We start from the raw sequence: 27549 nt of genomic DNA, 5'->3' as shown, positions 1-27549 counted from the left end.
TATCTTGTTCACTGGTATATCCTTAACTCCTAAGTTGTTGCCTGGCTCATAGTAAGCGCTCAGTAAATGTGCCGAATGTGGAATGAATGATGATACTGAGAAACCTGTGATGTTAGAATTTTAAAAGCCTAGATCACTGATTTGTTTCCCTTCTTCCCAAATCTACTTTGGGACCTAGATAAAAAGATATGTTCATTTATCTATTTAATATTTATTGGACATCTGTACTATACTAGGCCTTGAGCTAGGTTCTAGGGTAGAGTGGTGAGCTTCCTTAGCTAATGATGACTCCTGAGAAGAATGGGCTTTGGTTTGGGAGCTTGTGTGCAAAGAACACGATGCTGGAAGTAATTCAGGCGTGACCTCTGCTGCCTAGCAATAGAGCTCTGCCTACATAGTCAGTCACACCAGGTAATGAAGCGTTCATCATTGACTTAATCAGTCGTTCATTCAAAAGATATTTCCTCCGTTCCTACTATGCTCTGGGCTCCTGGAAGTCGGAGGCACATAAAACATGGCTCAGTCCTCAAGGAGCATAAGTGGAGACAGTGATGTGTGATAAGGACTCTAACTCTTCGTGGTCTAAGAGAGCAGAAGAAGGGTACTCACCTCAGTCTTAGGGAGTCAGGGAACCCTTCAACTAGGAGGCGATGAGAGCTGAGACTTAAAGGCAGGAGGAAGTGATAGACATGCCAGACACATGCCAGCATGAGATAAGATGGAAAAACATGGCATTAAAAACCCCGGGTAGGTCATGAAGAAGAGATATCTGTGGAAGGGCGACCTGGAATGACAGGTGTACTTGGGTGCTGCTTCCCCGTGAGGGAAGTGAAGCTTTTCCGCAGGAAACTGCCATAGTCACATATTTGTTTCAAAGAATACCTTGTCAGGCAACACAAAGGATGGATTGGAGTTAGGAGGCAGTGAGAACGGGACGAAGGGGCAAGGCTGGAGGTGTGGAGACTACTCGGAAATCCACTGCAGAGTTTATGCGGGTGCAGTGATATTCGATAGTCGTTGATTTAGATAGCCAAGAATTGGAAACATCCTAAAGTGGTAGGGTGTATTAGACAGGATTTCAGTCGAACTGGCTTGGTCACAAGGGTTTGTTGGCTCTTGTCACTGGGAATTGTTAAAACCGGCTTAAGGCAGAGCTGGATTCAGGGCTTGGAGGATCTCTTTACCCTCTCCCTATCTCGGCTTTGCATGTCTCTGGATTAGCATCATTCTCAGGCAGGCTCTCCTCACATGGGCACGGAGATAACATTTGCAGCTCTCTAGACGTCTACCCTGCCAGCTTAGTAACCGTAGCAGCAAGATGTTGACTCCAAAAGCAGTGCGCTCATCATGGAGCAATGTGATAGGCGGGACTTGGATGGTAAACCCATCTTTCAAGTGAGCCTTGGTCGAGTCCAGTCCTGTGGATCATGTGCCCATCCTTGGAGGCATGGGGAGTGGGGGAGGTAAGGGGTCAAGACTGGCACCAGTTCAAGCCACCCGAATGGAACAGAATTGCATGGCTGGTGTGGGAAGCGCAGTTGGTTCCACTAAGTGATGCTGGCAGAACGGAACCATGGGCAATTCCATCCTCAGTCTAGGCGCTGAGGCATTGTGCTGCTGAAACAAGCAGTGATGAGTATGGTTATTACCCCAGAAAGATACCTGTAGCACTTGCTGTCAGAGAAAAAAGAAATTCACAAAAGATCCAATTTTGTAAGACCCAACTTTGGTTTGAGGATTAAAAAGGATCCATGAGTCTAGAAAAAAGGAGCCTAATAGTGGTTATTTCTAGGTGGTAAAATGATGGGTGACATCATTCTTTCCTTATACTGTCTTTATCGTCTGAAAAAAAGTTATACACTGAGGATGTGTTTCTATTATAACCAGGAAAACCGTTTCTATTTAAAGAAAAACTTATCTATTGAAGTTTTGACAAGATTTGGTGAGGTCAGAACTAGAAAAGGTGAACAGGAGAGGAGGAGGAGATGGCTTCTGAGAAGCTGACATCCCCTGGACTTGGTGAATTGGATGGCTGTGAGGCTGCAGAGGGAGCCCAGCTGGCCCTTGGTGACTAGGTGGCATGGGGGTCCCCAACACTGCAGGGCTGGCAGACATCTGCTAGAAGGAATTTTGTACTTCTTAAGAGATGTTTAGAACTGACTGGTTGAAAAATCAGACCTAGGAGAATTTATGCTGTTGAAAGAAGGTTCAGTTTGACTTAATAAAAGTTGTGAATTACATTTCAAACGAGGACATTATAATTGCTTGGTAGATATAGTGTATACCTAACTTACTAAGTAGTTGGTAAGCTCCATGAAGGTAGAAACTCATCTTTATGTTGTAGTTCCTCAATACCTAGCATATAAATGTGGTTCATAGAAAGAGTGCTCTAAAACGTTTGTCACTGAATGAACTATTCCATCTAAACTAACAGTAATTCTTCAAAGAAGTCATTGCAGGAGTCCGCTCAGGAAACTCACCAACCTGATTTGGTTTGTAATCATTTGTGAATAGGTGCTTTCCAAGTACTTAAAATAATGCTTTTCTTAATAAGAAGAAAATGTCCTAAAATTCTTTAAAGATCATTACTAATGTTGAGGAAATCCCTTGCAGTTTGTACCACGTAGAAAAAATCAGCTTGCTTCCACATACATATAAGTAGCTCAAGCTGAGGAAAGTCTCCCCCCCTCCCCCCACCCCCTCCCTCTCCCTCCCTCTCTTTCTCTCTCTCTCTCTCTCTCTCTCTCTCTCTCTATATATATATATATATATATATATATGTATATATTTTTAAAGTAGTCTTTTATGTGTATTTTGGTTTACCTTACGATATTATTCTCCTCCAAAGCATGTTAACCACTCCGGTTCACAGAGTCCAGAAAATAAAATATCTGGACTCTGAAGCTGTATATTAAAGTGTTTTAAGGAGCTTGGGCTCTGGAAACAGCTGGTCTGGCTCTGAATCCCAACATTGCCATTTCCTGGCGTGTCAACTTGGGTAGTTTAAGTAACTCTCTCTTTTCTCATCTGTACAAACATTTTATAAGGTTGTCACGAAGATATAATGAAATGGTCACTATAAGGCACTCAGATTGTCAGTTATTTAAAAAAAAATCACATTTGTTTACCGCCTGGGTTGGAGTGATTTCCAAAAGTACAAGATTTCCTGTGTCTCATTTATGATGGGATTTCTTTGATTTACCTTGAAATGTAAATACCTTCCCTTTGAATACCGTTCCCACAGCTGAAGTCTGTGTTCCCATCTGTAGGCAAAGCAAAAGACAAAGCTTGGCCTGAGGGTAGATCTCCACAGAAAGGTCCTTTCAGATCCATCAGCCTGTACTTTCGGCTTTTGGTTTATTATAAGCAACTTTAGGAAGACTTGTGTTCAGACCAGGGCTCGTGATGGGGATGACACCAGGAAGGCACCCAGCTGCTGGCCGGCTCCTTGGAAGCAATACACACCTGCTCTGTGGGTACTTGCGAATCACCTGCTGGACGAGTCTCAACTGAGCATCCCCTCATGTTATAGACAGTCAGGGTCCTGTGGTCCTGTGTGGCCTGGGAAGAGACATGGCTGGTCTGCCTGCTGCTCTTGAAACGTGGCAGTGCGTTTCTAGGTGCTACCTCTATTTTTAACTTAAGTCGCACCTGAGCTTCTTAAACTGGTCCTGCAGGTTGTCGATCCCCAAGTTTAATACTGCAGACGAGAGAGAGGAGTTGAAATAAGGTGTGTAGATGAAAACTTAGAGGAGAGCTTGTATGTGTAATTTATTCCTCATACAGTGTCCAAATAGTCAATTTAGTACCAAATGATACTCATAAAATGGTAAAACCTCACCATTCCCCACAAGTTTTTTATTTATCCCTCCCTCCCTCCCTCCCTCCCCCCTCCCTGCCTCCCTGCCTCCCTGCCTCCCTCCTCCCTGCCTCCCTCCCTCCTCTTCCCTCCCTGCCTCCTCCTCCCTCTCTCTCTCCCTCCCTCCCTCCCTCCCTCCCTCCCTCCCTCCCTCCCTCCCTCCCTCCCTCCCTGCCTCCGTCCCTCCCTCTCTCTCTCTCTCCCTCTCTCCCTCCCTCCCCTCCCTCCCTCCCTGCCTCCCTGCCTCCCTCCCTCCCTCCCTGCCTCCCTCCCTCCCTGCCTCCCCCCCCCCCCTCCCTCCCTCCCTGCCTCCCTCCCTCCCTCCCTGCCTCCCTCCCTCTCTCCCTCCCTCTCTCCCTCCCTCCCTCCCTCTCTCCTCTCTCTCTCCCTCTCTCCCTCTCTCTCTCCCTCTTTCCCTCCCTCCCTCCTTCCCTCCTTCCCTCCCTCCCTCCTTCCCTCCTTCCCTCCTTCCCTCCTTCCCTCCCTCCTTCCTTCCCTCCTTCCACGCAGCGTCTTAGTTGCAGCATGCGGAATCTGTTTCCCTCACCAGGGATCGAACCCAGGCCCCCTGCATTGGGAGTGCAGAGTCTTAGCCACTGGACCACCAGGGAAGTCCCACCCCACAAGTTTTTTGAGTAGATTATTTACTGCCTCTCGCTCTCATTGTTCAAGCTGTGGGGAACCTTTGACACAAAAATATAAACAGATATGAGGTTTTTTTTTTTCTTTTTTGGGTCTTGATGATCATTTTATTTTTGAACATACCTTAGTATATGATGTATTTTTCCAACCTGTTAAGTGTTTTAGATACTAGATTATTTCCTTTTTTAAGACAGGCCCACCTAGAGACTAGATAACTGAACTGCAGAAATGAGTATCTAAAGCATGGAGCTTTAGTCACCACATAAATTTTCTGAAGATAAAACCACGATTTCAGCGTTTAAAGTGTCTGATTCTATTTCAGAATTTCTATGACGAACCATAAGTTTTAAAAAGAGATTTCTTGAGCTGCCTTATCGACATTTCAGATGCATGCAGACTCTCTTCCCCTCCCCCAGACCCCTTCAAACCCCCTTCCTGCCATCTCCTCCGAAAGGAGGAAATGAAAGCAAACCATTGCCTCTTGTTGGCAGTAGAACTTATTCAGTAATTTACTTTCCAGCCAACTGCAGCCATAGCCATTGCCTCTGGGCACTTGTTCAAAAACTCCGAAACGCAATAACAGATTGGCCAGACCACACACGACTCTGCAGACACAACCCTATTATCTCCTCATCTGTCACCCCCATTAGGCAGCAGCCTGGGAGACGGGATGGTGATCACGAGTATTTAGGCATCTCCTTCACGTCCACAGCTCACGGCTCTCCACCCGGCTTCCTGGTTCATCTTCCTGCGGGTGCATGAGTGGGGCCCGGGCCTTCAGATCCCTAGAGCATCTTTAAGGGCTTCTGTCCCTGCTTCCCACCTGGGAGAGTCCTCCGAAAACCAAAACAAGACACAGGAACAAGCTTCCTCCGGTTGTCCATTGTCGACCACCCACCGGTGAATGAACAGGGCACGGGCAGCACTGTGCGGACTTTACTGAATATCCAGTCTCTCTCCACTTAAGTTATTTTTAGTCGTTCTATTAAGGTCAGAGTCAAGCCGAGCAGTTGCTTCATTTCATATTGTGAGGCCTCTGCAGGCTTGGTCATCTCCTGCAAAGCAGATTTCTCTGGTCAGATGACTGGATAGGAGAGGAGGGTCTGTGTTTCCTCGAGAGAGACTCATTTTCTGATTGTGGCTTTCTGGTGAAATTCCTTTTTAAAATTATAGGCACAAGAGACAAATGTTTGAGAAGGGTATGGGCTTGCTTTCTCCCTTGGTCGACTGTTAAAATAGAGAAGTTTAGAACTCAAACAAGGAGCGATCCAAAGGAAAATGCCTCTTCTCTTCCAGAGTCGTGTACCCTGGAGACTAGACACGGTTCCTTAGGGTGGTTGGCTTTTGGGGGGGGTTCCCCTCCCCTTGAGCTTCACCTTTTATTCTGTCTTCGTCCCATCCATCCGTTCAGTACACAGCCCCAGAATTACATCTGTCATTAGTGAGTGATTCTTGGAGGAGGTGCAGGGTTGGGGTGATGTTGCTTGGTTTTGCCCCCCAAATCCCCTTGTGCCCTACTGGCTGGTGAACACACAGCTGGAGTAGATGAGAGCAGCAGGGTCCACTGAACCTATTGAGGACCATGGATTCAGCCCTGCTCCCTACAGATTTCTGGCCACTAGTTGGTAAAACCTGGACGAGGGAGATAGTAGCCTTGGGCTGAGGAAACAGGAAGGAGGGGAGAACCCAGCTGAATGGATTTTAAACAGATGGACTTTCCACTGAAAAAAGCAGGGTTGGGCTTGGGCTAATCCATCCTGGAGAGGATTGTTCTCCGTGAAGGTTGAGCTGGGGCTGGGTGGGAGCAGGCCACCCCTCGCTCCTCCCAGGTAAGAGAACAGGGTGAAGTGAAAACCTTTAAATATGTTTGAGACAGCTTACATGACATTTGTAATCGTTGGTGTTCCTTCTTGCTGATTGAATCCTAACTGCCCTGTCCCATCCTTTCCACACCAGCTCACACCCCAGACAACAGCTTCCTGGGGTTCGTGGTCGAGCAGCACCTGAACTCCAGCGATATCCACCACATTAACGAAATCAAGAGGCAGAACCAGTCCCTTGTGTACGGCAAAGTGGATAGCTTCTGGAAGGTGAGTCAGTCTGTGCGTGCCTCTTGCTCTGAAAAGAAGCTTGTTGCGTAATTTAATTTAACTTTGATCCAGGGAGTAATCAAGCCAAGTGCCCACGGCTTGACAGGGTCTGCTTAGAAGTAAAAAAGAACATGCAGGGATTTGGGCTGATCGGCGTCTGGGCGTCTAATAAAGGCTGTATGTACCCGCTCACCTGTACGGTGGCTGCACAGCAGTGCCCCTCACTCTTTGCATTTTGGAAGTGATGCATTCCGGCTCCTTTCCCATCCTCTGCTTGCTTCCAGAAGCCGGGGCCTCACAGGGGCTGGATACCTTTCTGGAGCAAAGCATTGCACAAGGAGACCCTTTGCCAAGTGACTCATTTCCTCTGCCCGCTGTGAAATGATTTGTAAAGGGAGGCAGCTCCCTTTGCCTGGGGAGGGCAGTGGCCCTTGCATCCTCTTGTCTGTGGTCAGTACTGTGGTCAGTACTCCACTACGTGGGAAAGGGAGATGCCTGCCTGGGTTGACCACAGGCAGTTTACATGGGGACCTCTTGGTTGAAACAACATTCTTGGTCACAGGCTGAGCCAGGTTTTCCAAGAACACTGGACTGCTGGGCCCTGGAGGGCCCCTTGGTCCTCCTGGGTTATTTATTTCCAGGCCCCATCTGGGGAAGGTATGAGAGAAGAGGAACCGGATTGGGGCCTGACCTGTTTACATGGCATGCAAGTCATTTTACAAGGAAAGTCCGCCTTAGTATGCAAATTTTGCAGTATTTCGGAGGACGTATTTGTACAAGATGGAACAGTCTCCAGGACTTCGAAAACGTGCCTCTTCCTAAACATAAAAGTTAATCACTTTCTGGAATGCTCAGGAACTGTGCTCTCCTGTTACCCTGTCTCCCTTACTTAGGAAGTTAGAAATCTGATCACTGAGAGAGCACACATGATGTGCAGGTGAAGGATTCCCTGTTCTTGGTTTGCTGACCCCGTGTTCAGAAAAGGGAAAACATTGCCACCCCCTTTGCAGTTCTAAAATGCTAACTATGTGGAAGGGGCAACACATCAGCCTATTTGCAGGGAAACTGATTTATTTTCGAGGAAGCTGATTTATTTCCAGATAACCGTCTTTGCTGTAAAGAGCTAGAATCCTGTCTCAGTACAGTGGTTCTCCACTGGGGACAGTTTTACCCCCCAGGGGACATCTGGCAGTGTCTAGGGACAATTCTGGCTGTCATGATCGAGGTTAGGGACCCTGGCATCTACTGGGTAGAGGTCAGGGATGCTGCTAAACATCTAACAGTGCACAGGCCAGCCCCACAGCAGAGAATTATCTTGCAGAGAATATCAGTAGTGCCAAGCCTGAGAAACTAGGGCTGGTTAATAAGATTTATTTCCTAATATATTATTCCATATTTTCTCTTCTCAAGTAGAATAAAATCAGTTGAGATTATAAGTGGTTATTTCAGATGTTCCCATGAATTGATATCTTTGCTTCCTTTGTGTCAAAATCAGCCCTGTGTGAACAGCATTTTTCAGCTGACATTCAGGTGAACTTGGGTTGCAAAGGGCACATTGGATGTCCTCGTTCTCAGCTCCGTTGTAAAGAGAATGGATCATGGCACTGGTTTTAGGAAGACTGGGGCTCTTAAAAAAAAAAAATTGTAACTCCCTTCTTCCTCCTGTACCTGTTCAAAAACACTAGTTTGCATGTCCACGTGGACTTGACCTTGAAATTATACACTTCTGTTTGTGACCCAAGTGCAGCTTCTTCCTAGGTGCTTCTGGCAACCTTTTCAGTTTCCCTAGAAAAATAAAACAATAAATTCGTTCTGAAGGCTTTTTGGCCACCTTCTTTTGGACAAAGTAATACTGCCAGTAAAAGGATGATTTTCTTGATGCCAGTCAGAATCCCAAAAGTATTAACCGTGTTGGCCCGAGTGGTTTAGGGTTGGAAATCCCTCCAAAACCCCACAAGTGACCTGACCTTCCCCATCCTGTGCATCACTCAAGTATTACCAAAGACTGAGTAAGTGGTGAGTTTACATTAGAATTTGTTTGAATACCAAAAATCTGGGGTGTTGTTTCCATTTTAATACATTTTTATTACCCAGCATTCTTTGATGCGAAAGACCCCAAAAGATGAAAAGTACTGTAAAGTTTTCACGTCAATTCAGGACATCATCTCAGACTTTGGAACACAGCACAGTATATGAGAGTTTAGTTATTTTCTTCAAAACTTCCTCATCCCGTAGTACCTAGTGCATAGAAATCAGTCACGTTCAACACTGACTTTAGCTGGCAGGAAGGTTGGTGTATTTTTTTTCCAACCTTTCGCCCCATTCTCTCCTCCCATCCAACCAGACGTCCTTGGGAAGGGGAGCAGTACTGTCAGTCCTGGGAGGTTTGGGATTGCAGCGGGTGCATGTGGGCTGGCACAGCTTTGGACCAGATGATTTGGGCGGTCCTCCCTCACCCTCAGGTTCTAGGACTCACTGAAATTCTGAAGATAGCTGCTATGCTATCACTCCTCCGCCACTTCCTCCCCACCTGCCGAGGCACGTGATTGGGGAATGCCACCCCATGACCCCTCCACCTTTCGCCGATTGGCCCAGCGGGTTGTCCTCTGACCCAAGGCAGCAGGACATTGGTGGTTGGCTACCGTGATTCTGGCTCAGAAAGCCAAGCTAGATCAATGGGATTCTTCACTTGACATTGGAAAGTAGAAGGGCAGTGAGCTGTGGGTGCAGAAGTCAAAAGGATGTGTCCAGAGGTGTGATGAGACCCAAAAGCCTTCCAGGAGTCCAGTGATGAGGAAGCAGGACTGATTTGGAAAGGGAGAGGCTGTTGTTGAGAGGATGGTGCAGCAGAACCATAGGGAGGAGAGGTACCACCGTGAGAAATGTGGGGTGCTTTGCAGGGGCCACGTAGGAAGGCAGACAGACAGAAACCACCCATGCAGCCTGGAGAGAGAGAGAGAGTAGTTGCTGGAGTTTCTGGAAGCTTTCTTTTTCCAGATCATACATGTCTATCATACTCTGTTCCCTTCTAATATCCTGAGTCGTTTCTGTCCCTTATAGTCATATGAAGGGTATCTTCTAAAATATGTCTTCCCTGCCTTCCAAATGCCTATCAAGAAATACAGTCTGTTAAATATACAGGCTAAGGAGGAGTGGGCTAACTCTTCAACTCCCCGCGCTGGTCCCCAGTTCATGGCTGAGGTACCCTGTGGTCTTGTCCTCATGTTATAATACATAGTAGGGAGGTGGCTGGGAAAGAGGGGACCTTACTGTCTGATTCCAGAACCCAAAGATGCCTACTTAGGAAGCATCATTACCCAAGACGCTTAGCATCAAATGGGACGGCATACAGCCTGATTCCAAGTACAAATCTCTTTCTTAGCCCGATAGCCCACAGTTCTAGGCTCTCCCTATCTACCCTGCTGCAGTCTGGTCATTGGTATCAGCTAACACATGTGCCTAGAAGGAGAGAGGTCTGTCCAGTGTGGCCAGATTCAAAGTCCTTCAACATCCTGTTACCTTAAGTCATCAGGGAGTGAAAAATTAGGCAATTTTGTAAAAATAAGGGATTTTGAAAATTGTAGAAATTATAAGTAATTGAAATCTTGCTTTAACTGTATTCTTTATTTCCATGTTTCTTTAAAAAAAAGTATCCTGAGCACAACTGACGCTTCTGTTGATGGTGGGTCAGCATTTTACATACTTATGGACCCACCATGATGTTCTTATTACTTCTTGATACACACCTGCCGCTAAAGTAACTGTTCTGAAGGCCTTGCTTTGAGCCCCTCCAGGGAATAAGCATAGCTGCTGAACCACAAACTGGGGTTCCTTCCTTAGCCTGCAATTCACCAGTGTGAGAAGTAATTAACCACTTTGAGCCTTAGATGCCTGACCTGGGAAATGGGAGCAGTAACAAGTACCATGTAGAGCGGGGCTTCTCAGCCTTCATAGTGCATAGGAATCACCTGGGATCTTGTTAGAAGCCGCTCTGATTTAGACCTTCTGGGGCGGGGCTGAGATCCCGCATTTCTTGAAAGCACCCAGGTGATGCACAGGTGATGCTGATCAAAGCACAAGGCCTTGGGATGTTTGGGATTGTGGAGAGTGCTTGGCCCTGAGTAGCTGGCCAATCAGCGAATAAATAATCCCTTTTTCCTCTTTACTTTGGCCTTCCTGCTCCTCCTGTCAGGCTGCCGGCTCTTATGTCACTTTTTACTCCTCATAGCGCCTGATTCCAGTCACCCCCCGAGTCTCACTTCCCACTAAGCACATTTCTGTACATTTGCAAACATTGCTACTGCTAGTCTCTGGTGCCTGGCCCCTTCGAGTGGGGCAAACCTGTGGTGAGTAGTGGACTCTGAGAGGAGGTGGGAGGCCCGGTGTCTTCCTGGTCATCTGCCGTCCTGGTTTGTACAGTTGGTGCCTACTGGGCAGTAGGGTGTAGTGGTCAAGAACACAGATGTGGGTTCAAATCCTGCCTCTTGCCACCCCTGCCTGATCTTGGGCAAATTGCTTAACTTCACTTGGCCTCATTTTTCCTGGGGATGATGGCAGTAGGGTTTCTGTAGTGATTAAATGCAATAATATGTGTAAAGTGCTTAGAAAATGGCCTGGCACTGAGTAAGTCTAAATAAATGTTTGCTGCTATTATTAATATCATTATTGGGGTCAGATTGGAAACATAGTGAGAATTGATGGGGATGCCAGATTGGGGATGTGCAGGGTAGAGCCTGTAGGGAACTGGCAAATACAAGCCTGCGCCCAGATATTCAGATTCCAGTTTTGAAACTCTGGCCCCTGAGTGAAAAATGTCTTTGTAAATAAAGTTTTATTGGGACATAGCCACACCTGTCCATCACCTATGGCTGCTTTTGCACTAAAGTGTCAGAGTCGTACAGTTGTGATAGACACTGTATGACCATCAAAGCTTAAAATATTTATTATCTGGCCCTCTATAGGAAAAATTTGCTGACCCCTGAATTACATCATGTCCCATGTAAACCAAATCTCTCTGGGAGGACACATTTGGCCAACAGTCCCTGTTGGATCTCATCAGGGGTCTTTTTAGCTTGTTTTGGGGGTTCTTGGTTATGTTCTGTATAATTCAGGCCGATGGATAAGCAATCCATGGAAAATGAAGTGTGATTTTACTAAAATCTGTTACTATAAAGACAGAGGCCCCAGCCCTGGGCCTCGCACCTCTTAGTAGTAGGCAGTGAGCAAACGCTACTGCTTATTCGATAGCTAACGCGTTGATAGTAAAAGAGGGCCTTATTAGTGCGGTGTTTACGCTTCTCTGGGCCTTTCACAACCATCATTTAGGGAGGTGCATGATGATTCCTTCCGAGGAAGCACGGGCAGCTGTTACCTCCTTCACCATGCTGCTTTCTAGAGGAGAAACCGACTCAAGGAGATGGAGGGACTTGGCCGAGGTTCTGCAGCCCACGGCATGACAAATCCAGAACCAGGGTCAAGGCTCTGGCCACCACCCCTCTTGGAAACTTGCCTCCCTGCTGCCACTTGCTGGAGGAGCTGTTCTGCGCCCCTCACGCCCACCCCCATCGGTGAGTCCATGCTTAGAGCAGGATTCAGAAGCCAGGAAGCAAAGTCTGCATGTGTGACTTAGGTGCACAGCAGGAGCCCTGGACAAATACTGGTATAACAGGTAAAACATTGCTCCCGGGTGCTCACCACACAGATGAGGAACTCAGCAACAGCCTCGCAACCAGTTCTGCGGAGGAAATACGCCTGATCTGAGCACTTCCAAGTGTTCCTGGCCCCAGACCCCAGGGTCCTGGCTTGCCCCAGTCCTAGCCTGCCCTGGCAGCAAACAAAGTCAGCTAGTCTCACCTGAATTTAGAAAACTCCTTTTTACCTAGATGACAGAGACTGTGTGTTGTTTTTTTTTTTATTTACTTTTTTTTATTAAGTATTGTTGATTTACAATGTTGTGTTAGTTTCTACTGTACAGCAAAGTGATTCAGTTATACATATACATACATTCTTCTTCATAATCTTTTCTATTATGGTTCATCACAGGATATTGAATATAGATCCCAGTTCCTTGTGCTATACAGTAGGACCTTGTTGTTTATCCATTCTATGTATAGTAGTTTGTATCCGCTAATCCCAAACTCCCAGTCCACCCCTCCCCCACCCTTCTTCCCCCTTGGCAACCACAAGTCTTTTTTTTTTAAAATTTTACCGAACTACAGTTGATTTATACAAGTCTGTTCTTTATGAAAGATTGTGGTTTTAAAGCTTCCCCTAAAATGACATGTAGTCCCATGCCCACAGGCCCCAGAACAGGGAAAAGGATGATTTATTTTTACTTGTAATATAGTTTTATTATCACATTTCAATTATTAAACAATGAAATTTCCAAACAGATATCCCACAGAACTACCTTTTTTTTTTTCAATAAAAATGTTACACTACTATGGTTGCATCTCACATGCAGCGTTTACCCTATATTCAAGTTTCTGATAAATCAGCTGTAAGTTGAAATTCTGTTTCTGAGACATTTCTGGCATACTAGGCAGTGCATTAGAAAAGAGATGATATTGCATTTAGTCTTTAATAATGTTTTAAGCATCTCGATATAATAAACCATTCAAAACGAAAGTGCAAATGCACAAATGAAGGAGAACAAGTTTCTAAGCCTATAGTGCATCTTATAGGATATAAATCTATACAACTGCAAACAGCAATGTAATACAACCTTCCCTTCTCTCATCTTAACTTCCTGCCCCCGCATTTAAGTTTGTTTGTTTGTTTATTTATTTATTTATTTATGGCTGCACTGGGTCTTGCTGCGCGTGGGCTTTCTCTAGTTGCAGCGAGCGGGGGCTACTCTTCGTTGCGGTGCACAGGCTTCTCACTGCGGTGGCTTCTCTTGTGGCGGAGCACGGGCTCTAGGCATGCAGGCTCAGCAGTTGTGGCACGCGGGCTTGCGGGCTCTAGAGCGCAGGCTCAGTAGTTGTGGCACACGGACTTAGTTGCTCCGTGGCATGTGGGATCTTCCCGGACCAGTGCTCGAACCCTTGTCCCCTGCATTGGCAGGCGGATTCTTAACCACTGCACCACCAGGGAAGCCCCTTCCTGCCCCTTTTAATCCATTTTCCCCACAGCAGCAGCCCATGTGATCTTTTTAAAAATGTAAATTGGATTGTGTTCCTCCTTTTCTCAAACCCCTCCAATGGCTTCATTGTAAACTTAGAGTATGTTGCATTTCAGGTGAAATCCGGTCGGTCAGTGGTTGAGCAGCCTCCCTGCAAGTAAGCCACATGTGCTCTGCACCCACTGCCCTCCCTCTGCTCCCCAGGCTCTGGCTACGCAAGGCCTCAGGTGCCACTCCCCCACGCCGGGAGCTCAGCCTCTGTAGGCTGTTCCCTGCCCTGGCACCCTGCAACCCTCGCCTCCTAGGGCCCCCTTGTCCCACGTGTATGCCCTCAACCAAATGTCACCTCTCCCCATCTGTATCACAACATCCTCTTCCTTCCTTTTATGTAATTTTAATCATTTTGTGATCATACTTATCTTTTTCTGTCAGTCTCTTCTTAATTGCTAAGAAATTAAGTGATTTGAGGACAGGAATCATTATGATTTTGTTCTACCCAGCGTGGTACCTGGCACATGGTTGGCATGCAGTAGCTAGTGGATGGATGAATCTCCTTTTGATTTCTTTTAACACTGATTTATATGTGGAGTTGAGGGTACGACTTGGAATGCGCTTTGCTTTGGGCATTGCCCTGTGCTCTTGTCTGAGGGACACGGGAAGGAGGGATTTGAAGGGAAAGGAGTGGAGCTCTACCTGTGTCAAGAGGTTTTCAAAACCCCTGGTGAAATGAGTAGTGAGAGGACCTGGGAAGAGGCTGGGACCTGGCTCTGGGCCAGCTCTACTGTCATCTTTGCGATTTGGAGCAGCATCTCCGTCCTCATTTTCCTCCCTTGTATGAATGAAGAAGGTATTGGTAAAAAGGAGTAAATTATTGATAGATCTAACAACATGGCGAACCTCAAAATAATTACACTGAATGGAAACACCATTGAAAAAGAGTCTCTACTGTATGGGTCTGTGTATATAAAACTCTAGAAAATGCAGACTAATCCATGGTGTCGGAAAGCAGATGGGTGGTTGCCTAGAGAGGGTTGAGGAAGAGGGGTGGGTATATCTGCCATCTTGATGGTGGTGATGGCTTCACTTTATATCCATATGTCAACACTTATAAAATTGTACACTTTAAATATGTGCAGTTTTTTCCTTGGAGGGCAAAAATTTGAACAGATGACCATGTGGGGGGAGGAAGCAGGCTTTTGACTATGTTATTCTGTATAAGGTGCCTCAGAAACCAAGCATCTGGGAGAGAAAACATTCATTGTTATTATGTTGCCAGAAGCCATTATATTGCCTTTAGAAAGCACATGTGGCCATGGATGCAAGTTTAAAAAATGTGCGGTTTATTATATGCCAATTATACCTCAGTAAGGCTGTTAAAAATTAAATTAAATCAAAGTTGGCAAACAGTGGCCTGTGGGCCTATGGCCTGCAAGCTAAATATGGTTTCTACATTTTGAAAGTTATAAAAAATACAGTAAGTAAATAAAAACAAAGGAATATATGACAGATACCTTATGTGTTCCCACAAAGTCTACAATATTTGCTCTGAGTCCATTTACAGAAGAAGTTCGCTAAGCCTTGGATGAGATAAATAATTATTCACCGGTGTTCACTGGGGCCCTGGGGACCAGCTCCTGTGGGAAATAGAGGGGCGGCTACACGGTTTGGTCCCCACTTAACACAGCAGCTCTGGTTTATCTGTGGCATAGATTTGGATTTCCAGTCAAATTTCACTGGGAGAAAGGGTTCAACTGCTTTAAACAACCAAAAATAAATCTTGAAAGTCTCTAGACTAGGTGACCTCTGAGTCTGAGATAGAATCCCATACTGAAAACTGTGTCATTATCTAGCTCACTGATTTTGTTGATTTGGGCTTAATTTAAATTAATGCAAAATTGGAAATGGGAGTTGTTTGGAGAAATGCTGTTTTATTTCGTAATAGGGTTTAGCTGCTCTTAGTATATTGTTTTAATGAATGTCCAAAGACCTTTTTCACTTAAAGGACGTACTGAAATCCTTGAAAACGCATTTTTGTAAGAGGTTAACTAAACCTTGTCATCCTGTTCTTTAAGGTACTTGGCCAGAATTTCCTTCCCAGATGAGGTAGAGATAAACCAGATACATTTAAACCTACCTTCAGTCACATTGGCCTATACGTTTTGAAATAACGAAATTGGGCTCAGTCTTGGTGAGATTTTTCTGGAACACGTATTGTGATCACAGCTTGCGGTTGTGGTTGCAACCAGAAGAGCATTCAGAAGCATCCCTGTATCTCCCCCACTTTATTCCCCTTGGGGTCGGGGAGTCCATCAGAAAAGACCTCATCACCGTCCCTGTGAGACCACACTTGCCTAGAGGCGGGACTTCCACGTCCCCATGCAGATGCGCCCCTCCAGGACGGCAGCTGGCCGAGCCTCAGTCCCCTGGGCATGCCGTCCTGCCTGGCTTAGCGCCTGGCCCACAATAGAGGTCAGTCACTCTGCAGAGCCTTTTCCCACGTTCAAGTACAAGCTTAGGGGTGGGGTGGGGGGAGGAGAAGGAAGAGAAACCAAATGGAAAGAGAACATCAGGCATGAATCAATGGCTTTTAAGATTTTAAGGGCTGCAGTCCACGAGACTTAAGGACTTTTGGAAAATAGCGTGGGCCACGTGCTGGCTGTCCCTCACCCTGTGTGGTATCTGATGTGAGCTCGTCGGTGTGTGAAGAGCGAACTTGTGCATTCGAAGCTCAGAGAGCCTTGCTTGGGTGGCCTTGTCCCCATCTCATCATCCTAGCAGTCTGCCCCCTGTTTCAGCCAGCTCTCCGCTGTCATCTTAAAGCCCCCAAGGATTTTTGTTTGTCGATTGTCAGAGAGAGCACATCCTCCTTGTCATCTTTCCGTGTAAGCCCAGGGACATGGATTGGAGACAGTCCGGAGCAGTTGGAGGAGCCCTGGGTGGGAAAGCAGATGCCCAGATTCTAGTTTCAGCTGCCCCCGCTCGCTGGCTGCTTGTCCTTGGAATTCGTTTGCCCTCCGGGTCTCGCTTTGCTCGTCTGCAAGATGAGGCAGAGGCCTGGATGTTCTTTGGTTTTGTTCCCCAGAGTTCCATGATGCTGTAATCTGAACTCCGTCTTGGCCTCCTCTCATTCTTTCAAGAGCAAAGGCACAGGGAAAATCACCTCCAGGACAAGCTTATGGGCCGTCAGAAATAGGGCAGCGGGATAATTGGGCCAGGCCAGGCACAGAATCCATAAAACCGACTGCCTGGGGAAAAGGACGGGGTTGCTGGGACACAGCATTCGTGTGTGTAAAAGAGATTTCAGGAAGTCCTTGATGGTAAGCTTATGTGAGTCAACGGTGTGGGGAGCTGCCAAGAGTGGATAACAGACCTTCAGTGGTAAAGAACGAAGGACTGGTGTTCCCATCCATTTGAGAGCACCTAGTGGGCTCCAGGGTGTGGCAGTCACTCTGATGGGGTTCCATCCTGGTTCTGCCCTGACCAGCTGTGTGATCGCAGGCAAGTGCCTTAGGTTCCCTGCGCCTCTCTTCTCTCATTTGTAAAATGGGTGGTAATAATAGCACCCCTCTTTAGCGTTCGTAGGAAGATCGCATGAGTTAATAAATACAAAGCTCTTAAAACAGTGCCTGGTATTCATTAGCATCTGTTAGTTTTTGCTGTTATTATTATCAGCTAGCCAAATTAGAGCCTTTTGATTGGAAGGAGTACCATGTGGGGTGACTCGGAGCATGCTTTAGGAAGACTGCTTGAAGAGACTGGCGTGTCTGGCCTGGAAACAGCCAGGCTGCAGGTGGGCGGGTGAGAGCTCCAAAGGGGCGGCAAACAGATGACGAATCAGATTGGTCCTGGATGACCCAAAAAAGGACAGCAAACGGGCTGCTCGCTGCTCATGAACTTGCCGAGCTTTCAAGGAAGATCAGGCGTAGCATAACAACCATCGGTGCCGTCCAGAGATGAGGCGGGCCTCCTGGGAAGCCATTAACCCCCCTACTGCTGTTGGCTGCAGGAACGTTGGCAGGGCTTTGGAGAGGTGTCACTGGTACCAGGGGACTTCGGGCTGCCTGAAGTGTACTGAGCGAGGATGTGTTCGTTGAAGGCGGGTGGAAAAGGGCAGGAGGGTGGGAGACAGGAGAAGGCACTCCAAGGAGGAAAAGCCCCCATGGACATTTTCTTTAATTTTTTTTTTTTACTGAAGTATAGTTGATTTACAGTGTTTTAGTTTCAGGTGTACAACAAAGTGATTCAGTTTTATACACACACACACACACACACACACACGTTGCTGAAAAAGAATATATTCTTTTTCAGATTCTTTTGCCATGTAGGTTACCCCATGAACGTTTTTGTTTAGCCATCACAACACTTTTTTTTTTTCCTGGCCGTACCGCACACCATGCGGGATTTTAATTCCCTTACCAGGGATTGAACCAGTGCCCCCTGCAGTGGAAGCATGGAGCCCTAACCACTGGATCGCCAGGGAATGCCCAGCACAACATTTTTTAAATTGGGAAATTTCCCATTTGGGAAGGTTCATTCATGCCAGAATCCCCACTTTCTCTTGAAAATGTAGGTGGTGTGGCCCATTGGACTCTTTTTTTTTTTTTTTTTTTTGCCGTACGCGGGCCTCTCACTGTTGTGGCCTCTCCCGCTGCGGAGCACAGGCTCCGGACGCGCAGGCTCAGCAGCCGTGGCTCACGGGCCCAGCTGCTCCGCGGCATGTGGGATCTTCCCGGACCAGGGCACAAACCCGTGTCCCCTGCATTGGCAGGCGGACTCTTAACCACTGCGCCACCAGGAAGCCCCCATTGGACTCTTAACGCCTCACATGCCAAAGAGTGGCTGAGCTGAGTAGTGGCTACCTCCACGTATGGGTCAGGGGATGTTCCAGGGGCGATAGCCCTTCTGGGGCCATCTCTAACCCCCATGGCCTGCTTGGCCCCCAGAGGTATTTGAGATTGTGACCTTGCCCTAGGGAGGCTAGGAAGAAGCCACCTCCTGCTTTCAGGGAGTAGGTTTTCTCTGAAGAGGGTGAAGTGACAGAAAAAACGTTGAATGGAAGAATGAATTCCACGTTTCATCCGGGCCACGTCATCCTTTGAATGGCCTGTGTGGAGGTCTGCCAAGTCGTGAGGCATAAGGGGAGTTTGAGAGGAGGACGAAGGCCATTTGCAGCCTGTGGTTCCAGCGGGAAGCCCAGGTCCTTGAAATCTGTATGTGAGGCTTTGAGCTTTTCTTCTGGTCAGAGCCCAGCCCTGATAACATACTGCCAGAGCTACATCTGCCAATTGGTCTTGCAGTTGAAACGGAGTTTCAACCTTTGGGTTGAGGATTAGGGCAGCTGGGAAGAATGCATGGCCATCGACTCTGTATCTGGGACTTGGAGCCGGTCAGCTTACTGCTCATGTATAATGTAATAAAGTCTTCAGGCTCCTTCCCACCTGGGAGTGAAAACCTCTCCTTTCAACCCAACTGCTAGAGCCTCTCAGGGCTACAGTTGAAGCAGCAGCTCTGTTGTAGGGCTATGCAGGGACTTGGCCCGGTCCTCTAGGATAGCAGTGATTTATGGGGGTGTTTTTGCTAAAATGATTTCCAGCCTCTGTTCCAAGGAAATGCAGGAAAGCTTAAGTCGGTGCTTAGAATCTAGGTCAGTGTTAAACAAAGCTGCCTGATCATAAGTTCCACCTGGAAATTTGTTAAACATCCTGATGGAAGGGGCCCTCCTCAGAATCAGAACCTCCAGGGAAAGGACCTGGGAATGCTGTGTTGCTCCAGGTGATTCTTTTAAATAGGCGAGTTTGGGAAACACTGTACTAGGTAGTCAAAATTTTCCTACATCAGTAAAACCTTAATCGCTTCCTTTCCACGCATGGTGGACGGCTGCCATGTAGCCAAGAACTGTCTCATGCTATAGAAGATGTGTGTGTCCTTGTTTTACCAGGCAGTATCCTGTGCTCCTAGCCCCAGGCCCCTCCCCCAAGGACCCACCCTCTTATTTCCATGGTAATAGCAAGTTGCCTAAATTAATCCGTGCAAGGGTGCCATCACCTGGTACCAGTTTCAGTTTGAAGTCTCTCAAGAATGCTTGCCTTCTAATCCAGCCATTCAAATAAGAATTTGTAGGAGCTTGAGAAGTTACAAAGCACTTCCACATAACCTCAGTTTTACAGGCGTCAGTTTCACAGGTGATAAAGCCTCAGAAAAGTTGAGAATAAACCAATCCACGTTAAGGTATGTATGGATGATAGTTGTCGATGCCATTCCTTTTGCTGCAACGTGTATACTTTGAGAGGTCACCCATGGTCCAAAAGTGTGAACGATGAATGGTGGAATTTCAGACCTTGTCACAGGTGGTTAGGGAGCTGTTTGAGAGCCCTAGGGATGGAGAGTCGTTTTCTTGGTGCCCCTGCGGAGAACCACCATCCAGTTGCCTACTCTTGTCGGTGACTGGTAGCTCCCACAGAGGCATGAACAGCTGAGTGTAGATTACCGCAGCTGGGAGAAGAAAACATATCAAAGTCTTGTGGGTGAAAAGAGGCCTCTCATGCCCAATAGAGGGTCCCCTCCAAAAACCAGGACTGGCTGGGGTAGCAGGAGGCTGAGGCAGCCAGCGATCATCCTGAGGGTGAGGTGCTTCTGGGAGGTTCGAGTCACTGCCTGCCTGCTCTCATAACTCTGGGACAAATTCCTCTGTAGCTCTTAGTAAACACAGCTGTTGTGGTTGTAATTTGCCTCGAGGCTTTTTACTATTACTCCAACCCTAATAGTTTGGCAACCGGTATGGGAACAATGATGCTTAGGGATGGGTGAAGAAGTTGCTGTCTGAGAGCCCAGAAGAGAGCGTCGGCTGACAGTGGGCAGGAGCCACTGAGCGATGCCAAGCGCGTGGAAGCCATGCTCCACAGAGAAGCAGGGTGACCAGCTGAGCAGCATGGGGCGCGGCCAGAGGACCATGCAGGGGGGAGTTACAAAAGTGCTGGGAGGCTGTTCCTTTCAAGTGAAGAAGGGGTTAAGATCATTCTCGAAAGGAGAGAGAGACATAATGGCTGTGAATTTATAACAGTCTGAAAGGCGTGCCATTCTGAATGTGAGGCACAGATTTGTAAGAACAACTGAGATATCGTATTGATATAATGTTTCCCTCAAACAGAACATTATTTAAGGACAGCTTCTAGGAATATGGTTTCAGATGAGACTTCTAGGCATCGTTCGAGTTCTTCCAAAAGCGCAGTCACAACTAGACGGCACACATCTGTACTCAGCCACGCCAGGCTGAAGCTGCTTGGGCCAGGAGGATGTAGCTACCCTGTTAAATGCAGAGATCCTGAGAGCAGAGGCTGAGCGGCGCAGTGGTCCCACACACCTGCCTGCAGCATCTCGGCCCAGCTGAAGATGTGCAGTCCCAGGAGACTTGAGAGACGTGCAGAGATTGACCACCGTTCCCCCTCGAGGAAAGCTTCCTGGGGGTAGGAGAACTTGGATGTCTTTGTCTGGTTGAGGAATACAGGTCCCTGAGGCTACCTGCCTTCGTCCTGGGAGAATGAAGTTCATTCCCCATCAGCCTTGCCAGAGAGGGGCTCAGACACAACGAAAAGAGGATGTCTTTACATGGGGTCCCCGTGGTCCGTATATCATCCCTCATTTAGAAACTCAGCAAAGAAAGCAAACTCACGGCAGTAGAAGGAAGTAGAAATGTGGATTTCTGGCTGTTTCTTGGAGAAGAATGCCAGGTAGGAGTATTGTTTGAAAACGAGGTTAGAAGCCACTCAGAGTATAAATCTGAGTATGGTAGTCAAATAAGTTGATCGAGTGTGTTGGTCTGGTTGCAGGAAGTTTAACTTCTTGCTGGTGCTGTTTACACTGCCACGGGCACCAGGTGTACGAGGTGTCTCTGTGAGTTGGCACCCAGGTGGCTTCCCAGGCCAGCTGGAATCCTCGAGGAATAATTTTTGGTAGGAACTGAAGCTGTGGACTTGACCCTGTATAACCTTCTACATCAGCACAAAGCCATGTCATTGAGACTGTGGAACAGACCCTGCAAGGGCAGAGCTAGTGGAAGGGTTTTATAGCAAAAATACAGATTGGGAGCATCATTTACAATGTACAGTGTTTCTGGAAGCAGAATTCATCATTTTATTAAAAGAAGAGGTATTAGGACCATTGAAAAACTAATAAACCAATTGAGAAGATTTTTTTAATGTAGTTATATGTGTGCTTCTCAAATCATATATAGCATCTATATACAATTTCATACTTAAATAAAAATCATATAAGTAGCATATGCTCATAAAATCTGGCTGTGCAGCCCTCAGTACTGAATGAGTCCATCTGTACTCAAGATAACTCGGGACTCCCCCCCACACCACCCTGCTCAAGAATCCTGGTCCAGCCTCAGGGACAGCAGAGCTCCAGGGAACACTGGAATTATCCCTTGTCCATCGGAATTTTTATAGCTGGCTGACCTTTTTGTGTCTCCCTTCCCTGATTCTGTTTAACGAGCTTTAGCTCCTTGGGGAGGTGATGATGAAAATGGCTAATATTTGAGCACTTCCTATGTTCCAGGCATGATCCTCACAACAGTTCTATCAAGTCAGTACTGTTATTAACCCCATTTTCGAGTGAGCAACTGAGGCAGAGATTAAGATACTGCAGGAATGTAGTAAGTGGCTGAGTCAAGATTTGAAGTATTGAATACTGCAGCCCCTACACTGGACCGCCTCCCAAGAAGTGGACTCTCCGTAACTCCTTCCTCTTTCTCCTGCCCATTCCCTCAAATCCCAGGAGCCTGACTATATCCACGATGGCATCGATAGATTTCAAGGAAAAGTTCTGTAGGATTCTGTGTGGAGACTTAAAATCCCATATGTAGAACTAGTGGAACTGAATGCGTGAAACCATTTGCCTCTGTCCCAAGTCTAAAGGTGAAACCTGTCCATTTTCATTATATGTAAAACAATTGTTCTAGAACCAGTCCTTAGGAACCTACTTGCGTATCAGGACTTACAAAGACATGTCTGTTCTTGGGGAGCTTGGAGAGACAGAAATACTGACCCGGACAAGTGAAAAGTGAGGGAAATTTGAAAACGAAGCTTAGGGACTTCCCTGGTAGTGCAGTGGTTAAGATTTTGCCTGCCAATGCAGGGGACATGAGTTAGAGCCTGGTCTGGGAGGATCCCACACGCCACAGAGCAACTAAGCCCGTGCGCCACAACTACTGAGCCTGCGCTCTAGAGCCCGTGAGGCACAACTACTGAGCCCGCGTGCCACAACTGCTGAGCCCATGCGCCTAGAGCCCGTGCTCCGCAACAAGAGAAGCCACCGCAATGAGAAGCCCATGCACTGCGACGAAGAGTAGCCCCCGCTCGCCCCAACTAGAGAAAGCCCACGTGCAGCAATGAAGACCCAATGCAGCCAAAAATAAATAAATAATACATTTATTTTTTAAAAAAGTTTAAAACTAGGTGGCTTTTGAAGATGTCGGGACTTTGAGGATGAGGATGTCCTCTGTGAGGCCTGAGTGATGGTCCATGTGTGGGCTGGCTTTTGGTCACAGAAACTCCTGCAGCTGCAAGCATCCTATCTGTGGTCAAAGCAGAAAGGAGGGTGATGGGGCTGGAGCCAGCCACATCTGTTCCTTTGTCCGAAACAGAAGCATCCCTGCTCGTTTTCCCCTGATAGGTCTTGTTATCTGACTGCGGTCACATGGCCATCCTTGGGCACAAGGGTGGCCGGGAAAGTGGAGGAACGGACGGTCGTGATTGGCTTTTCAATTGGGATTCAAATATCCTCAAGGGTACTGGGATTCCTGTAACAAGGTGGAAGGGAAGGGAAGTGGATTTTGTGTCTGTGGCACGTTCACTTACCCCTTTCTCTTTATCAAAGTCAGATGACACTTTGGAGGTAGAACACATCGTCGGCAATATTGAGGAAAATAAAGTAAAAAATCTGTGTGCTCCGGGACCCTTCCTCCCCTATCTGATGTCACTTGGTCATTCCGAGGGCTCCCGCCATCGAAACTGATCAAGCTTTTCTTTATTCGGTCCTCTTTTCCCCACCTGTTCTCTACTCCTGTTTTCTAGAGCAGAATGGTTGCCAGCTGCTCTTTTACAGAGAGCTGGCTGATGCTCGTACTGGCCTGATCAGCAGATGTGTCCAAGCAGGTACCATGGGCTTAATTCCAGCACAGTCCTCAACCAAACCCGCGTGGCATCTACGACACCCAATACACAACTAGGTGCTTTTTCCAGCCCTCCACTCTCAACCGCGCTCAGGCCTCTATACAGGAAGTTCCCTGGCCTTAGCAGGAAGGTAAGCCAATATGCCAGGTGCCTGCTTACTGAGGTACAAATGCTCAGGTACAAATTCACCCTTTCTAATCGCTCTGTGACAGTGGATCTGGACCCTGGCAGTATTTCTCCTTTGAAACTGGCACTAGAGCATTATCACTACAGGGTGCATTAAAGACCTCACAGGAGGGAAAGGATGTGGCATCTGGTTCTCTAGTGGCTTGGGCAGCACCCAGGTCCTAAAGCGGGAGAGGGGGAGTTGGGGACCATGTTGCCGGGGCAGAGTGTGTGAGCTGGGGGAAGCAGAGCCTGTGGCAAGGTTCCCATCTCGTAAAATCAGTCTCTGTCTCTCTCTTATTTACCCTTACCAAAGTCATATTGAACAGGCCATTCGGCCATAGACATGTCTATAGAACCCTAGAGGCAGGACCCAGCAATGACAAGCATGGGCTTCAGACACACACCAGGATTCGTTTCCAGGCTCTGCCACTTAATCACTGTGAGCTCTTTCATCTGACACGGAACTCATCTAAGCCTCGGTGTTCCCAACTACAAAATGGGGAGAGTAATATACAACAGACACGGTTATCTGGATTCCTTGAGATCAGTTTTTTTTTTTTAAACATTTCTATTGGAGTATAATTGCTTTACAATGATGTGTTAGTTTCTGCTGTATAACAAAGTGAATCAGCTGTACATATATATATATATATATCCCCATATCTCCTCCCTCTAGCATCTCCCTCCCACCCTCCCTATCCCACCTCTCTAGGTGGTCACCAAAGCACCTAGCTGATCTCCCTGTGCTATGCGGCTGCTTCCCACTAGATATCTGTTTTACATTTGGTAGTGTATATAAGTCCATGCCACTCTCTCACTTCATCCCAGCTTACCCTCCCCCCTCCCCATGTCCTCAAGTCCGTTCTCTATGTCTGCGTCTTTATTCCTGTCCTGACCCTAGGTTCTTCGGAACATTTTCTTTTCTTTTTCTTTTTTTAGATTCCATATATATGTGTTAGCATACGGTATTTGTTTTTCTCTTTCTGACTTACTTCACTCTGTATGACAGACTCTAGGTCCATCCACCTCACTGCAAATAACTCAATTTCGTTTCTTTTTATGGCTGAGTAATATTCCATTGTATATATGTGCCACATCTTTATCCATTCATCTGTCGATGGACACTTAGATTGCTTCCATATCCTGACTGTTGTAAATAGAGCTGCAATGAACATTGTGGTACATGACTCTTTTTGAATTATGGTTTTCTCAGGGTACATGCCCAGTAGTGGGATTGCTGGGTCGTACGGTAGTTCTATTTTTAGTTTTTTAAGGAACCTCCATACTGTTCTCCATAGTGGCTGTATCAGTATACGTTCCCACCAACAGTGCAAGAGGGTTCCCTTTTCTCCACACACTCTCCAGCATTTATTGTTTGTAGATTTTTTGATAATGGCCATTCTGACTGGTGTGAGGTGATACCTCATTGTAGTTTTGATTTGCATTTCTCTAATGATTAATGAAGTTGAGCAATCTTTCATGTGTTTGTTGGCAGTCTGTATATCTTTGGAGAAATGTCTATTTAGGTCTTCTGCCCATTTTTGGATTGGGTTGTTTGTTTTTTTGATATTGAGCTGCATGAGCTGTTTGTATATTTTGGAGATTAATCCTTTGTTGCTTCGTTTACAAATATTTTCTCCCATTCTGAGGGTTGTCTTTTCATCTTGTTTATGGTTTCCTTTGCTGTGCAGAAGCTTTTACGTTTCATTAGGTCCCATTTGTTTAGTTTTGTTTTTATTTCCATTTTTCTAGGAGCTGGGTCAAAAAGGATCTTGCTGAGATTCATGTCATAGAGTGTCCTGCCTATGTTTTCCTCCAAGAGTTTTATAGTGTCTGGCCTTACATTTAGGTCTTTAATCCATTTCGAGTTTATTTTTGTGTATGGTGTTAGGGAGTGAGATCATTTTTAGACGTGAAAACATTTAGTGGAGTGCCTGGCATCTGGTAGTCACTCCGTCAATTGTTGGGGCACTCAGGCTCTCTGTAGGTGACTGGACTGGGTGATTCGTGAGTCCTTTCCACTCTGAATCCACACTCTCATGTGGGTCCACCTGGCTTCAAGCCTCTTGCCTTACCTCCTCTGCATCTCCCCCTTTCTCTCCCTTTCTCTCTCTAGTCTCTGCTCTTTCCTCACTCCCCTGCTCATCCATCCTGTTCTCACGCTTCTCTTGATTCTTTCTCCCTGTTTTTAGGTTGTTGCTGTGTGATGAATTAACAGGGCTTGATGAAACAGTTTAGAAATATTTGCTCAGGGCCTTGCAGAAATGCATATGCGTTTGTTCTGAATATTTTATTTTATGATGACTTGCTAGTGTTACTTGTCTCCAGGGCCAAGTGTTCCCTCTCTAGTTTTTTTCTTTCAGGAATAAGATAAGAAGGAAGCATTATTCTGGCCATGACCCGAAAGACAGATGAGTCACAGCTCAGGAATAGACACAGAGGTCTCAGTTTAAGCGATTTCTCGTCCTTGGGAGGAAACATCTGTAACTTTTGAGGGCTCCCCACCTCCAGCTGGATATAGAGCTCAAAGAATTAAATTTCACGTAGGCAGAACCAGCAGACGGGGGCAGCCTGCCAGCACCTGGAAACCCAGAAAAAGTGGTTCTGTGGGCGAGTGCTGCCTCTGATGGGATTGGGACTTGTTTTACCAGCAAGCAGCTGTGGGCTGCATGGCAGGCTGCCTGAGGGCAAGCACCTGTGGTCTTGTTCACATTTGAAACTCGGTGCCCAGCCAGGCTCTGGCCACAGTGGGAACAAAATAATCTTTTAAGAAATGATATGTGAACATGTGGATGAAATGGGCCAGGGGAACGTGCTGTTGATTCCACACCCTCTCAACAGCAAGTCCAGCATTTTGCAGTGAAAGGGAAAAGGGGGAAATGAAAGTGCTTTGCATCTTGCAGTTGCAAGGGATTAGCCATGGGATTCTGGACTTGGTCTTAACTCTATCACTTGCTCTGTGGCCCTGGGCACCTTTAAACCTCCATAAACCCAGCTTTCCCATCTGTAAAACAAGAATGACACCAACAGTGCCTGGGTCATAGGGCTGCAGAGATGAAATAAGGAAGGTCAGGGAATGGTTCATTTAGTGTCTGCCACATAGTAAGTTTCAAGGAAGGCTTGTGGGCATCTTCCTTTCCTCTAAGTCAAGGAAGGTGTCATTTAGACCCGGAGATTTTTTTAGCACTAAGAAAGGGATTACAAGATCATTTTCTGGTCCATCCTCTCCCATATCTGCTCTTTACACAGCAAGTTTTTAAAACTTCATCTGCTAAGCAGGGATCACAATACTCATCTCACAGGACTGTGGAAAGGAGTAAATTAGAAATACGCATTAGCGTAGCTGGCACATAGTAATTGCTTAGTAAATGGTAACTAGTATTATCTTATGACATCACACCAGTACTCAGCGTTTATGGTTGTACTTAAGTTAGCCTTTTAAGGAAAAACAGTTGTCTCTATCTGGGCTCAGCTTTAGGCCACTAAAATGTA

The 27549-nt window shown here is 46.7% G+C and overlaps 1 protein-coding gene across 2 annotated transcripts in view; it reads left to right on the top strand.

Annotated features, from left to right (window-relative positions):
• MGAT5 (alpha-1,6-mannosylglycoprotein 6-beta-N-acetylglucosaminyltransferase) overlaps positions 1-27549 on the top strand; it is a 119097-nt gene that overhangs the window by 10926 nt on the left and 80622 nt on the right. For both annotated transcript variants that reach the window (XR_016394178.1, XM_089916885.1), the window contains exon 2: positions 6458-6591. Coding sequence is in view for 1 of the 2 variants with exons in the window: in XM_089916885.1 (XP_089773011.1) it covers positions 6458-6591 (134 nt within the window). In the remaining variant the exon portion in view is untranslated. The remainder of the gene's footprint in view (positions 1-6457; positions 6592-27549) is intronic.

The sequence above is a fragment of the Delphinapterus leucas genome, chromosome 8 (genome assembly GCF_059928025.1).
Source record: "Delphinapterus leucas isolate spDelLeu-1000000601 "Yukka" chromosome 8, BTC_Dleu_Yukka2, whole genome shotgun sequence".
Lineage (NCBI taxonomy): Eukaryota > Metazoa > Chordata > Mammalia > Artiodactyla > Monodontidae > Delphinapterus > Delphinapterus leucas.
Note: the sequence above shows the minus strand (reverse complement) of the source record. Positions and strands in the feature narration are given on the sequence as shown.